Raw genomic sequence first — 15,021 nt, 5'->3', positions numbered from 1 at the left:
CCCCTCATTTTCTTTCTTCTTCTTCGGGGTAGTTTATAAGTTTATTGTACCGAGGGGTATGAATTGGTTTATGGATATGGGGCCGAGACAGCGAACTTGACCGTTGGTGCGGTCTTGGGCAGATGGGGATGATACCTTCCTTCACCCACACACATAATATAGAGGCACATCTAGCAGTGCCATTCGATGAGATTTCTATTTCCTATCCACTAACACCACTATGCTCTCCTAATTGCTCTAGAATCAATGAGCGGAGGTTGCGATCCACTATCCCAAGGGTATGGGGAATCCTACTAGCTTCCCACCGCAGAAGCCCCTACCAACGGACAGAGTCTGGACATGTGTTTGTTTAATCTGACATCTATAATCCCGTCATCGCCAGGTGGGTAAGACAGCGAAAAATTAAGGAAACATGACACGACATAGTCAATCAAAGAAAAGAGGCGGAAAATACAGCCACCCACAACAAGAAACTCCTAACCAAAACCCCAAAAATTCCCACAAACACCAAGAAATGTATAAAGGCCAGAGGTGAGAGATCACAAAAAAAAGTCTCAATAACCGTAACTATCATGCTGGTGAACGGGGCAACGACCAGGGTGGTTAACAAACCATGCTGATATGCACCTCCGGTGAAAACGACAGAGACACTCCAGTCGCGCCATGGGCACGCCAACCTCGAATTCCTCGAGGCAGATCGTGCACTCGGCCGAGTCGACGCAGTCCTTTTCTGTCGCTAGGTATGGGAACATGCCCGTTCGTCTTATGGACCTGGGGGAAGCGAGGGCCGTCCCGTCTCCAGGAGATCCGCCGCCCTCGCCCGCGGCGCTAGTACTACTTCCATAGGCACTATGAGAGGCAATGCAAGAGGTAATATGCGATTCTCGCAACGCCTCAAAGTTAGGGAGGGTGCGAGACGGCAACTCTCGGTGGCAGACCGGACATTCGTCCTCCTCCGGAATTTGCGGAGTGGGCGGTAATGCTCTTTGGCTTGAGGAAGATGCGGTCGCAGAATCCCTGACCGCGCGGTACCTCATCCGGGAAGAAGGGTGCTGGGATGTCGATGCCGATGCCGATGATGAATAGTAGACAGGCGGGGTACCGGCGAGAATCTGGTTCTCCGTCGACGTGAAGGGGCGTCTAGACCCCGAGGCGGCGGGGTAGTTCTGCCTCCAAGTTAGCAATGGAACCCATCAATTTGACCACAAAATTCTCTAGGCCTAGAAATGCTCACCATTGTAACGCTTCGACCACGTGAGTAAGGGTCGCTCAGCGCATTACCCATAATGCTCTGAGATCGATGCCGAGATCGAGGCGAGTGTTGGTTTGGTGACGTCACCGTTAAAGGAGGAGTCGTGTTGGGATCTGGTACACATGGGTTACAGAGTCTTACGCGCTCTCCTCCATCACCGTAGGGTAAGCCGTCCTCACCAAAGTACAACTGGGACATGCGCACTTGGCTAGGCGGCCGCACGATGTACTGGTATGGAATGGTGATTCTATGGGGAGAGCATGAATTGCACACTACGCGCCCGCATTTCCTGTAGCAAGCAACGAGTAATGTCAGCTAGGTTGTCCTGGAAGTAAAATGACGAGGCTACGAACCTGCAATGGTGCTTGCGAACAAAGAAGCTAAATTGTGAGCGGCAGATTGGACAGAAAGTGACGTCAGAGTCGGGCTGCCATCGAGGTAGAATGATCTCCGGGGGTTCTTGATAGTTAGATCCCGATGCGAACGTGCCAGAACCCAGAGGATCTCCCCGGTTATGCGAGGAGGAAGGCAACTCTAAAGTGCTTGGACGACTCCTCTGCTGGGGAATTGGCGGGAGTGGAGGACTCGGAAAGCGGCGGTAATGTTGACTGGCGTCGACAGTTTGGGATGCGCTCGTAGTAGGGTGAGGGAGGCTCGCATTTCGGGTGGGTAGTAAGAGGACGGGATTGGAAGCAGCTGGTTCGGGATTTGTGCTCGTGATATCGCCGCTTGTATTCTGGAGAGTAGGTGCAGATGCAGATGCAGGATCGCGGTAGCGTGGTTCCTCTTCTGACTGCTGGACAGGGGATGTCGACCTCGAGGCCCTTTCCTGTTCAAGAGAGCTAGTGTCTGACACATGTTCGCTGTCGGAGCTTCTTTGCTCATTACCGGAGGATGGGACATCATCGTGCCCGGGTCCAACCGTATCTTCCCGCTGACTCAACGACCCGGACTCAGAGAGACGACGTTCGACGAGGTGTGTCGGACAGTCAAAGTATCTCGAGCACTCTTCGTCATGAAACTCTTCTGTCCTCCATGGACAATTGAAATTCGGCACGGCAGGAGCGTCGCTGCCTATGTAAGAGCTCCCTGAGGAGGAGGACTCGTGGTCGTCTGCATCATTGATGTCGGCCGAAGGGTCGGCCGGGGGGCTGCTGCCCTCATCGGCAGAAGTGGGCATTCTGACGCATATGGGTGGGACGGAGTACGGCAATCGTTATCGATCGTAGATCAGTCGGATGGTCTATCACAGGGCGGAAAGCGAAACGAATTAATAAAAATCCTTATTGACCAACGCGGAGAGGCGCTGTCGAGGACTACTGCCTCTCTGATTGCGGGCACCTAAAGGAGGAGGATCGTGATGGTCAGTCAGTGTGGAAGATGCGCAGCGTCGAGGGGACGGAAGGCAGGGCGGCAAGGCTGAGATTCCGATAACATTGGAAGTGGAATTAAGGATCCCGGTAGGACTTACGACATTCGCCCCAAACTTAGGAATCCAAGGCGACCGCGAAAATTATTTTGGGAGATGGTGAAGGCTTGTGGCGAAGTCAGAGTCGCGTGTCTGCTGTTGTTGGTTGTTAAGGAGTGGTCAAATCGGATGGAAGCCCCGCCTATCTTTTGCAACACTTGCCTGGTCGTCAATGTTATTAAGACGACCGCTAGTTGGCTGTAGCCGCCTGAGGATTAGCGTGCGTCAGAGGAGTGGCATTGGCTTGGCACTCCTGTTACTTCACCGTGTGAATACCGTACAAATACGAACTTCGCACCTTCAACTGCCAAGCCCGCCTGCACTTTGGCTCCTGTATTAGTAGGACACTCCGGCAAGCATGATAATCGAGATACTCCGTAATACAGGTAGCGGGGTATCATTTCTCCAATCTCAAACTAAAATAGAATACGATCGCGAATGGAGGCACTCATAAGAGCCCGGGTTCATGCGGACTGGCATTGAAGTCCATGAATCCAGGCCGGCATATCCGGGTCGCCCTCGAGAGTAAAATCACCAGTTCGATAGCCAAAGATTATTTGACTAAAATATAGCTCGATAGGATTAACCTTTTAGCTTCGAAAATAGTGAGGTAGGTCTGTCTATGATTACACTACTTAAACAGTCAGCTTCTGATAACTTCGGACCATTATCGCTTAACGTACATCACCTCCTACCAAGAAGAGGTTTCTACTCAGACCGAGGGAAGCAAGATACTTTTAAAAACCTACTGAACTTGAGAGGGGGAAACAAAAAAAGTGCACAGGGTGGATTCGAATAAGGGAACCCCAAGACGATGGCCGAGAAATTCACGCACGGTATCTTCAGAACACCGTTCCCAAGAGTTGAAGTATCTCGGTGGCTAGAATAATGAAATTACTAGCTAGAAGGGGAAAAAGCAGAACATCACTTTTTCCTCCTCCGATCCGGCCGGTTTGGCCTGAGTGGCCTCCACGCCGCCCCCTCGAACCGCGTAGTTCAGTTATGAGTACGGGGATCTTCCATCCAAAATTTGAAGCTTACTGCTATCACAGCCGTCTAGGCACCGTGTTTCTTTCTTCAAACAGTCGCCCGCGAAATGACAATCTACCTTTCCTTAGGGCATAGAATAATGTCTATTGATGCACCCTGTGATGGGTATCATGTCTTCTGCAACATGTCTCGATTTTGTATGCAACATCTTTGTAGTGTCTCTAGTGATGAACATGGTATATCCCATCTGACAGATCCTTGGGACATGGTGGCCGAAGCAAAGGGCAACATGTTACTCGGTCCTTAAGAACGAAGGGTTCGATTGCGCTGTGTCAATCGTCTTCGCCATCTAGGGAAGAAATACCTACTCCGTAGATCAGGAAGTGGGTGCGAATTCCACTCCGGATTCTCAGTGGTCTACTCCGTACGACCCGGAGTTTGGGGATGATAAGTAACATGGCTCGGTGAGACTGTCGCATCTCTGTCCTACCATTGATAAACTACGGGGCTACATATTAAAATGCCTCCTTCGCAGTCACCCTTCGATGATACCGGGGTTGATCCGGGAATAGTACCTTCGCAAGTTCGCAGGGTCTAGCATTCTTGATAACCTTGCCAAAAGCCCTAGACTAATACGGCTGGGTACTATTAATATTTTGGGTCGAAGTCGGAGTCAACTAGGTGTGGGAAATCTGATACATTGCGTACTAAGTGAGGACTAGAGAGAAGACACCATTTAAGTGAATTCGAATGCATTTAGCTGACTGCCTGTCATCGGCGAAGTCGAGGCTTTAAACATCATTGATGTTCGATTGTTTCCAAGTACTTTGTACAGTGACAGTCGTGGAAGAATTCGACTCTCTCGGAGAGACTTGGAGTTCGCAGATACAAACGATTCGAACACGTGTTGGCGACACATGGTCGCGAGACCGAAGCTGAGTGGGACGTGGAAGAGCCAGCAAAAAGAGACTTCATGTTGACGTCTGAAGTGCAAAGTGGCACAGGTACCAGGTACGGTACCAGGTACTCAGTATTGCTGAATTAGGCAAGCACGTTTTAGACTGCGTAAACTTTCTGATGCTTTCAACCCAGCATTTGGGGAATCTCCAGGGTATCATTATTCCTCGGACTTGAGAAACATTCCGGCCCGGAGTTGGGCTGTGGGGAAAGGGAGAGAAAAGATGGGAAAGGTGGGAAGATACTTCGTACAGGGGAGGGAATTACATCATCTTCCACGATCATGAGGTATCTCTCATAAACTAATCTTGGGAGAGCTCACAAGGTTGCCCGCATGGACAGGGCTGAGTGACCTGCTTGTTCGATAGGCCTCAAAAGGGGGTCTGGGGAGTGCCAGCCCAAGCTTGCAAGGAGTATGATCTTGTGGTTCGGGAACCAAGGAAATTACCTGGCCCAGGCCAGCCCATTTTGATATTGATCAATCATTCCATGTACTCCGTAATGCTGGCTGCGCCTTGTCAGGCCCAAGCCTCCGAGGCCATGTTCCAGTTCCACTTTGAGGATGGAGCAGAACACACCCTGTTTGGCGCCAGGCCAGGCACCGCTTCACCATTCCCCAAATGCAATTGCCAGACACCGTTTTACTTTATGGAAAGTTTGCTGCTTATTTCCGTTTTGGTAATTCCTAGAATCTCCCTCTTCTCTTCTCTTTTCTCTATTTTCTTCTCTTCCTTTCTTCTTGCTCTCCCTCCTTTACCGTCTTCATCTTTCTTGCTCCCACGACCCCGACTCGACTGCGAGTGCCGCTGCCCGACTGACGACTGCGACTTACACCCGACGTTTGGTACAAGAGTTTAGGCGCACCAGAACAGCTCGGTCGGTGACGTAGTCTTGTCGTCCACTAAATTGTCCCTACACTACGCGCGAGACCGAAGCTCCTCGCGTCCAGTTTTCCCACCTTGATCAAAGGACTTTACACACGGAGACAGAGGCAATAGAAAGAAAATGTCGCTTCTCTATGACTTCCTCGGCCTCGACCTGGCCGACGAGTCGACTCGCGCGGCGCTCGCCATAGTCGCCATCACCATCCTCGCGACCCTCACCACCATGGCCCTCGCCCGCTCGGTCCTGTATCCGCGCAGACCGTCCGTCATTCCCAATCCCCTACAGACCAAGATCCCGGCGCTTTCGGAGAAGGAGGTCGCCAAGTTGGAATATAAGCCCGATTCGTATCCGGGTGCGCGTGATGTTATTACACCGGTACGTTTTACTCAAACCAAAAGCCGTTTGCGATGAATACAGGGAAAAAATAAAGAATGAGGAAAAAAAAAAAGTGAAAGAGAAAGAACCCAAATTGACTCTCCTGTCCCTATTTAGTATGGCAGTATAAGAGTATATGAATGGGGACCCGAAGACGGCCAAAAAGTCCTCTTCATCCACGGCATCTCAACCTCATGCATGACCGTCTCAAGACTCGCCAAAGCCATGGTCGACCGAGGCTACCGCGTAATGCTCTTCGTACGAACTCTCCAACCCCACCCCCAATTCCCGCCTTCTGTCCACTAACACTTCTAAAAGGATCTCTTCGGCCGAGGTTTCTCAGACGGCGTCGGCGATCTCCCCCACGACGCCCGCCTCTACGTCAGCCAAGCCCTCCTCGCCCTCGCCTCCTCCCCGCTCCCCTGGACCGGCACCAACTCCCTCCGCCTCGTCGGCTACTCCATGGGCGGCGGCATAGCTGTGCACTTCGCCAGCGCCTTCCCGCACATGGTCGAGTCACTCGTCCTCCTCGCCCCCGCGGGGCTCATCCGGCCCCAGAACTTCGGCATCGTCAGTCGCGTGCTCTTCCGCTCGGGTCTCGTGCCCGACCGCTTCGTCGGCGAGCTTGCGCGCATTCGGCTTCGGAAACCCATCGCTAGTAGCGTCACGAAGAAGAAGTCGGCTACTCCGAGTCCCAACCGCGCTGGATCTCCCGACGATGTGGTTGCCGTGTCGGCCGACGAGCTCCACACCGCGCTACATCGATCCGGCTCTCAACACCACGACCATCACCACCAGAAATCCATAGCCGACCTGGGCGCCGCCGAGGGGGCCGATCCCCCCAACCCTGAGCACGTCACGGCCCTCGAGAAGCGCGTGCTCGACTACATCGCCTGGATGGCCGAACACCACGCCGGATTCGTCCCCGCCTTCCTCTCGAGCCTGCGCCATGCGCCCCTCATGGACCAGCACGATTCCTGGGTGAAGATTGGCGAGAGGGAACCCGGATCTACCTGTATCCTCCTCGCGAGGGACGACGAGATCATCAACCCCGACGATTACCGCAGTGATGGCCTTCATCTCGTCGGTGGCGAGGATAGGGTTACTTGGACTCTTGTGGATGGTGGGCATGATTTCGTCATGACGCATTCGAGGCAGATTATGCAGGAGTTGGACCGGTTTTGGGGTGTTAAGGCCGAGCTAGCGAATTAAAGCTCGTCCGCTTCGGATGGAAGGGGGCAGACGTATACGCACCTATTTGTTTATCAGATCCCCCCCCCCCCCCTCTTTTTTTTTTTTTCTTTCTGTCTCTTGCTCTAGTAATTTGCATTGCATGGTGGTTTCGGGCCTGGAGGTTGGATGGACGGGACTTTGGATGCGCGTTGGTGGTATACAGCTTTCTGGCCGTTAAGGAGTGCTAGGCGCATTCTAGATAAGGTTTCACATATTCATGGTCTTTCATACAAGCTTATAATGATACTCTCCTCTTACATTTATGCCCCTTGCAAATATATGCGTGTATTAGAAACTATGGAAGTCGGGAGCAGGGATGTGTTGCTCTATTTCATGCATCGATAAACGCGCTGGAGTGGTGAAAAGAAAAGAAAATGATACAAATACAATAATTCGAGTAACAAGAGGGGAGGCCATTCACACGCGACTCGGTGTGGCTAAAGATCCCCTGAAAGGAAGTGAGGTATCATGGATGAGACAACAAATAAACTTTTTTTTTTTCCTTTTTCGAATGCATCGAATCCCCGAGACCATGACTCGGCCTCCTCCTACCTATCCAGAGCTTGGCTCTGGCACTGTAAAACGGAAAACGTTAGCAGCTGAACTCTCATGGCAGATATGGCACAGGGAAAGGAAGGAAAGGAAAAAGAAACCTACCATATTCCAGTACACACCCTTAGCCTTCAACAACTCAGCATGGCTACCCTTCTCTAAAAGCTTGCCCTCGCCAAGGACGAAGATGACATCGGCATTCTGCACGGTAGCCAAGCGATGCGCAACGACAACCATAGTCCTACCCTTACCAGCGCGCTCGAAGGCCGCCTGAACAAGCTTCTCTGACTCGGAGTCAAGCGAGCTCGTCGCCTCGTCGAGGAGGAGGACTCGGGGGTTGCGGATGAGGGCACGCGCGATGGCCACGCGCTGCTTCTGACCACCGGAGAGAGAAACACCCTTGCTGCCGACATCAGTGTTGTAGCCATCGGGTAGGGACACAATAAAGTCGTGGATCGAGGCGTCGCGGCACGCGGTGTGGAGCTGTTCGTCCGTGATGGTCTCTGGATCGACACCGAGGAGGATATTTTCACGGAGCGTGCCCTGGAAGAGGGTCGGCTCTTGGGCAACGAGTGAGAGGTAGTTACGGTAGGTGTACACGTTAACATCCCGAACGTCTTTACCGTTGACAAGAATCCGGCCTTGGGAAGGATCGTAGAAGCGCTCGAGGAGTGAAATGATGCTGGTTTTGCCGCAGCCGGAGGCGCCGACGAGCGCCGCAAACTGGCCCTTCTCGATAGTAATGTTCAGGCCCTTAAACACAGGAACGTTGCGAGTAGGGTACTTGAAGTGGATATCCTGCAGTTCAATCTTGACACCGCCATCGGTGTCGGGGATACCTTCGTCTCCAGCGACGGTGTCTGTGTTGCGGCTCTCGCGCATGTTGAGGATTCGGTTAGATGCCTCGCTCGCCTGAGCCGCATTCGGGCCGAAACTAAGACCCTGACCTGCGCTCTCGGCGCCTTGGATGACCGCCATCATGCAGATCAAGAAAGAGGTATTGTCAACCTTGCCATCGAGCATGAGCTTACCACCATACCAGAAAATGAGCGCCTGACATCCCAAGCCCGAGCTGTCCGAAAAGGCGAAAAAGAGACTAGTCCACAGAGCCTTGCGGAAAGCGGTCACGACGTGACTTTGTAGAAGCTTTTCGTAACGGGTGGCGATAGTGTTCTCCAAAGTGAGCGACGACACCGTTCTGAACGCTCCAATCGTCTCGGCAGCAAACTTGGAGCTCTCGTCAAACACTTCGTTGTTCATCTTGTCGAATTCGAGTTCGTACTTGATACGGTAGAAGGCGGAGGCCAGACCGATTGGCACCGTGACGAAGAACGCCAGAATAGCCAGTTTCCACGAGAAAATGAAGGCGATTATCAGGCCACCCAAAAGAGAGAAGACGGCCGAGTACACCATTCCGGCGTTAAGACCTGCCATTTCCTCCATCTTTTTGGGATCTCCCGACACTCGGGAAGTAAGGATGCCATGAGCGTTCTCTTCCTGGTCAAAGAAAGAGATCTTTTGGTAGAGTATAGAGGCAAAATAGTCCTTCCGATATGCATCTTCGACAAACTATTAAGCACGGGCTGGTTAGCTTATGTTCCACCGACAACAACATAAACACGAGCGAGGCCATTTCCCGGCTGGAGAGAGGGAGATAGGTGCGCGAAGACTTACTGCTGAAGCGCGTTGGGCGATGGCTACCATGAACAAATACGAGAGTCCGATGGCAACGGCGAAGACGACCCACATCAGAGCCCAGAACCTGCTTTCCGAACTCATCTTGTCCGGATCATTAGCGTAGTTGAAGACGACAACGATCTTAGCGAAGAGCCAGGCCATGATGGGAATACCGGCTATTCAGGAAGCAATGGCTGTTAGAAACATGCTGTTTAGGGAGGCGGCGGGGTTCATATCATACCTCCAACACAAGCAGCGAAGAAGACTGTGAGGGCGAAAAAGAGCCACTGGCTACGCTGCTCGAGAAGAAGACGGCCAAAGCTGGCAAAGAAGGTCCGATGCGCCTCTACCGCCGTTTTCTTCTTCTCACTACCCTCCTCCGTAGCAGATTGCGCACCACTCCTCACGCGGCTCATAACCGTGTCGAGCTTGTGGTCCGAGTCCTCTGAGTCATCATCGGCGGCCGTATCACCGAGATTCAGCTTCTGCGCGAGGACAAGACCGGAGTAAACACCTTCAGGGTTCTCAAGGAGCGAATCGTGGGTGCCAGTTTCGACCACCTTTCCCTTCTTAAGAACGATGATTCGGTCTGCCTTCTTGATGGTAGACAGACGATGGGCGATGGTTATTGTGGTGCGATTCTTGGCGACCTTGTCGAGAGCGGCTTGCACGATCTTCTCTCCGCGGACATCGATGGCGCTCGTGGCCTCGTCGAGGATGAGGATTTTCGGCTTCCTCACGATCGAACGCGCGATCGCAATCCGCTGGCGCTGTCCACCGGAGAGCTTCGCTCCGGACTCACCAACCTGGGTGTCGTATCCCTGTGGTTTGTGGAAGAGAAGTGGTTAGAGACGATTAGCCAGGGGGGCCGGACTAGATATCAACGCTGGAATGTTCTTACCTCGGGCAATCGGTCAATGAACTCGTTGGCAAAGGCCTCGATACAAGCTTCCTTGACGAGTTCGCGCTTCTTCTCCTCAGGCTCGTCCTCCCAAATAGAGCCGATTAAACCATAAGCAACATTGTTGTAAATGGTGTCGTTGAAGAGGAATGGTTCCTGTTGTACCAAGCCGATTTGCGTTCGCCACCAGATAGCTTCGATATCGTCGATTTGAGTCTTTCCACTGATAATCCGGCCGGCATTCTTGACAGGTTCGCCAGTACCATGCTCCTCAGCGTTGTGGGGCTTGTCATCTTCCTCGTCGGAGGAATCAGAATCGGCGGAAACAGCCTTGCCCTTCTTCATCTTCTTTGCTCTGGCCTTGGCCTTCTTCTCTTTCTTCTTCCGTTTGTCCATTTCCTCCTTTCCAATGGCCTTTTCGAGAACGTACTGGTCATTGAGAGAGTACCATCGCTGGATCAAACCCACAATCGTGCTCTTTCCGGAACCAGAAGGACCAACAATAGCTGTAAGCTTGCCGGCTTCGATGGTGAGATCAAGGTCATCGAGGACTTTAACATGGGGCCGACTCGGGTAGGCGAAGGTAACCTTCTCAAAGATAATGTCGTCATTTGCCGAAACATCAGGTTCCTTGAGGTGGCCAGGGTTAGGAGGCGGCGCATCGATGACGATAAAGAATTGGCATGCTGCGAGCGTGGCTTTGCCGAGGGCCAGGATGGGCGACGAGACTCTCTCCATGGACATGACCATCATCATCGAGGACATGAGGACGCTAACAAAAACAAAAACAAGTCAGCATCCCAACACCGGTCTCACAGCACCACCATGGAGAGAAAGGTGACTACGTACATAACAATGTCTCCAACGCCGCCAAGCCGACCATCGAGGTAGGACTTGATACCGTACCAAAAGGCGAGACCGAAGACAGCCCATAGCGCAAAGAACTAGTGTTTCCCACCTCTCTGTTAGTACTCCATCCCCTACCTACAGGTTTGTAGTCGGTAAGGAGAGCAGCCAAAACTGCTAGTACTTACGACGAGACCAAACTGCAGAGCCAAAAGAGGAGACACTTTCTGGGCCAACCTCTTTGCTTCCTCGGACCACTCTGTGTAGCGCTTCAACATGCGGGACTCGGCGCCACAGGCAGCAATCATGCGAATGCTACCAAGAGCCTCAGTAGCCACAGCTGTCGTCTTCGCTTCAGCCTTGTTGAACTTAGCAACGCCCTTCAAGATAAGAGGCAGGAGAACGCCCAAGGTGATGACGATGAATGCAGTGGCCGAGAAGCACACGAGTGTCAGGCTCCAACTGTAGATAAAAGCGATGGTTAGGGACGCCACTATCGTGGCAGTAAACTCCAACAGCACGCCGAGCTTCTCAGAGATGCCGATTTGCAGCGTGTTGGAGGTAGTCGTGATCATGGAAGCGGCAGTACCCGGGGGGAGGGAATCGAGAACATGGATCGACTGGGCGAAGAGAGCGCGCATAAAGTGGGCTCGCACGCCGGATGATATCCGGATGCCCACCATGCGGAAAACGACCTGAAGTACTGGCGTTAGACGACATACACGAGCGAGCGTGAAAGATCGAAAACCCGAGCGTCGTACCTTGTTGATATAATTGCACCCAAATCGAACAATGAAGAGAGCGGTCATGAAGAGGCTACGGACGAAAGCACTAGTCAGCGGAAAGAGCGCAAGGCCGCAGCATTCTCGAGGGATACTGGCGAAACTGACGAAAGTCGGTTGAGTTCCTTCCGGAAGTCATTCTCTAGATCCTCCATCGCCTGTCGTGCCTCTGGAGACAAAGAGGACGGGTCCAAAGCGGCCGGATCAAACGCTCCAGGAGCGGAAAAGGCCTGGAACTTCTCAATGAGTTGACCTAGACGATGCTGGTGTTAAGAAATGCGCGGCAAGACGTTGTTTCATGATGGCAACCACGGGGAGTCCTGGCTGGACAGGGCATCTAGCGTACCGAATAAAACCATTACCAACGGCAGAGACTAGCAGCATTATTAGCCTTGAGCCACCTATAGATCTTCTCTGCAGCTGAGATACTTACAACGCCTGCAGCGATAGAGCTCACGGCTCCAATGAGATAGGCTATATAGTCCCATTTTGTCGCATAAGAGAAGACGCGCTGAATCTGGTATTAGTGACTATTCACCAAGACGAAGAGCCCACGAAGCTCCTGTTAGGAAGAAACCTACCACTAGATCTTTGAAACCGGCCTCCCTTTCGGGTTGAGGATGAGCTTTGGGGTCCAGCTTGTCCTCTGTAGGCATTGGGACAGCCGTGTCATCAGACCCCGCCGTGGTCTCGGGTTTGGATTGCCCAGTGTTGAGCGCGTCCGAAGCCCGAGGCGGCGGCTCCGCGGGCGTGATTTCTTTTTCACTCATGGCGTTCTAGGTGGCGGTCATGGGGAGGGACAGGAGTAGGGTAAAAGGACAAACAAGGAGGAGTGCGTTCTTGTTTGCAATCACAGTTTCCCGTACGAAGTGCAGTCCGTATCCCTCGAGCTTGTATTCCCAGACGTTGACGTCGTGTAAGAATATCTCGATAAATAATTCGGCTGCCTAAGGATGCGGCAGGCTTCACTGGCGGGAGACGTGACTAGGGTGATGAAAAAAGAGGGAAATGAAGGAGCTAATAAGGGGAGTGAGTATGAGAAGAAGCGCCACGAGCGTCCACCAACGTAGAATTAGGGAAGAAGAAAAAAATTAAAACAAAAATAGAGAAGAATAGGTTCTTGAAGAGAGAATGAAGTCCGAAAATAAGACCCAAGGACAGGACCAAGAGACTCTGAACTGATGAAATGCGAAGAAGAGAGGGGATGTTCAAATAGACTAGACTCCTAAAGGTGTACAAGTACATCTTACTTCCCTTTCTGGCAATAGTATGCAATTTTAGCTCTCTGTCAAGACCCAGGGTGAAATCGGGTCTCCAGGGGAAGAGGGCCGTATTTCTCGTGTTGCTGGCATCAACTCATGCTCTGTGAAGACACCCTGCACAGGGCTTGCCAAGCCTGCCATGAGGTAGGGACGGAAAAGATAGATGACTCTGCTCCCCGGCTTGCATCCTGGCTACTATACTTCGTAGAACCCCAATCGATATGATGTACCCCAGCTACAAGCGGCATTCTGGCCAAGAAGAAGTACCGCCTCACCCTGGTTGTGAAAGAGAGCTTGGCCTTGGCTGGCCTCTTTGTCTGATATCGGATAATACGAAGTACTGATTGACCCGATCTTTGCCATCCCCGCCAGGCAGCAACATTTCAAGAGCATCAACCTTCGCCTCATAGCAGACTAGTATGTCGTAGTATGTCACTGCAAAAATAAATAAGAGGCAGAACAGTTGAAATGGATAATTCATCTTCTTGAAAGGTGTCAAGTTTTCCTGCTCACCTCGAGAGGTTGCCACCTAGATCCCAATCGGACTATTTTGCGCGTCAAGATGACCTGGTCATCTGGGTGCTTCCACTGTTCCAGACGAGGAAAAGAGAAAATAGGAACATGCGACGTTTCGCGTAATCTCAACTGGGTCGAATACGATTGGTCAGTCCGCCACGTTTTCCAGACGGAACGGAATTAGCTTCTTAGGTCCTCGGGCGACCAATGACCTGTGGGGGACAGAGTTGAGTGACCCGAACCCACAGATCCATGATCATTGTCGCACTGAGCAGGCTTGGGGCATGATCGAAGGAAGCGGGTCATTGAACCAACCCAATTCGAACAATCAATGTACCTTTGTTCCAAAATATTACCTTACGTAACAGTCGATGCACTGCAACCAGGGAAAGAAGTCCCGATTCTCGGGTTCCACATTCCCCCGGTACCCCGAATTACTTTTAGACATGGACCTCCCAACATTACCTTGAGCTCTTCCAACACGCTGCGATCTCATACAAGCCTACCACAAAAGAGCGAATGGCATTGGGAATCCGAGTCATCGCTGCCGTTCTTTTTCTTTCAAAAAATAAGGAGGGAAAGAGGGAAAGAGAGAAGAAGAAGAATGTCCGGAACCTTCAGCCCTGATCGGATAAGAATTTCTCGTCTGATCAATCAGCAGACAAATGCGTGTTGAGGGGATAAGACACAAATGGTTTCTCTGGACTTGCCCGACCCGGCGAAGTGGCTCTTGATGAGAGGGCCGGAGAACGCGTTACGCCCCTCAAGCAACAGCACGGTAAGGTGGGAAGCCGTGCCGTCCGGCTCCAGGTCTGGCCTACGGAACCGTGGCCCAGGTGTCTGTATAATAGGACAGGGTTGTTACCGGCTTCTCGAAGAACTCAAAGCTCCGGACCGGAATGGCGCTGAGCCGCCAGTCACTGTCGAATGTGTTTGCAAGTTAGCTAACACCTATGGATTAATCCGAATACACGTCTCGCCAGCCTTGGCCTTAGTTCTTGATGCTCCGAGTCTTTGTCGGCAACCGACATGGCGCGAACCGGAACCCTTAGTGGAAATTAGAAATATTGCTATATCTATTATATCCTCTCCCGGTCCGTCCAGATCGAGGAATTCCTCTAGCTAACCTCTATTAGGAACGTGATATTCTCCGCCTCGTCGCTGTTAAGAGGCGCGATGGCCCAGGCAATCCCAAGGCATCAGATGCGCATGCAAAACCCACCATTATGTGGAACTCTTGTACAGCCAGTAGCTGTGGCATATGCAGAGCATCCAAGCCATCCCACCGTTCATAGAAACCCGTCGGACGTTGGCTCGGTCATCTC

The 15,021-nt window shown here is 52.1% G+C and overlaps 3 protein-coding genes across 3 annotated transcripts; 1 reads left to right on the top strand and 2 right to left on the bottom strand.

Moving 5' to 3' along the window:
* Positions 1–554: 554 nt before the first annotated feature.
* Positions 555–2,432, bottom strand: SAPIO_CDS3638 (Uncharacterized protein; the record flags this gene model as incomplete). The annotated part of the gene is made up of 4 exons (XM_016786392.1): positions 555–1,166; positions 1,235–1,291; positions 1,394–1,499; positions 1,606–2,432. The coding sequence occupies 4 exons, from the start codon at positions 2,430–2,432 to the stop codon at positions 555–557; spliced, it is 1,602 nt and encodes a 533-aa protein (XP_016644398.1).
* A 3,240-nt stretch (positions 2,433–5,672) lies between these two features.
* On the top strand, positions 5,673–7,139 carry SAPIO_CDS3637 (Uncharacterized protein; the record flags this gene model as incomplete). The annotated part of the gene is made up of 3 exons (XM_016786391.1): positions 5,673–5,927; positions 6,045–6,185; positions 6,246–7,139. The coding sequence occupies 3 exons, from the start codon at positions 5,673–5,675 to the stop codon at positions 7,137–7,139; spliced, it is 1,290 nt and encodes a 429-aa protein (XP_016644397.1).
* A 569-nt stretch (positions 7,140–7,708) lies between these two features.
* SAPIO_CDS3636 (ABC transporter transmembrane region) lies at positions 7,709–12,688 on the bottom strand (the record flags this gene model as incomplete). Its single annotated transcript, XM_016786390.1, has 12 exons — positions 7,709–7,735; positions 7,818–9,281; positions 9,387–9,565; positions 9,631–10,210; positions 10,291–11,062; positions 11,140–11,234; positions 11,325–11,831; positions 11,898–11,952; positions 12,027–12,171; positions 12,265–12,292; positions 12,352–12,429; positions 12,500–12,688. 12 exons carry the CDS (start codon positions 12,686–12,688, stop codon positions 7,709–7,711), a joined length of 4,119 nt encoding a protein of 1,372 aa, XP_016644396.1.
* Positions 12,689–15,021: the final 2,333 nt, after the last annotated feature.

Source organism: Scedosporium apiospermum, assembly GCF_000732125.1.
Source record: "Scedosporium apiospermum strain IHEM 14462 chromosome Unknown SEQ_SAPIO_0088, whole genome shotgun sequence".
Lineage (NCBI taxonomy): Eukaryota > Fungi > Ascomycota > Sordariomycetes > Microascales > Microascaceae > Scedosporium > Scedosporium apiospermum.
Note: the sequence above shows the minus strand (reverse complement) of the source record. Positions and strands in the feature narration are given on the sequence as shown.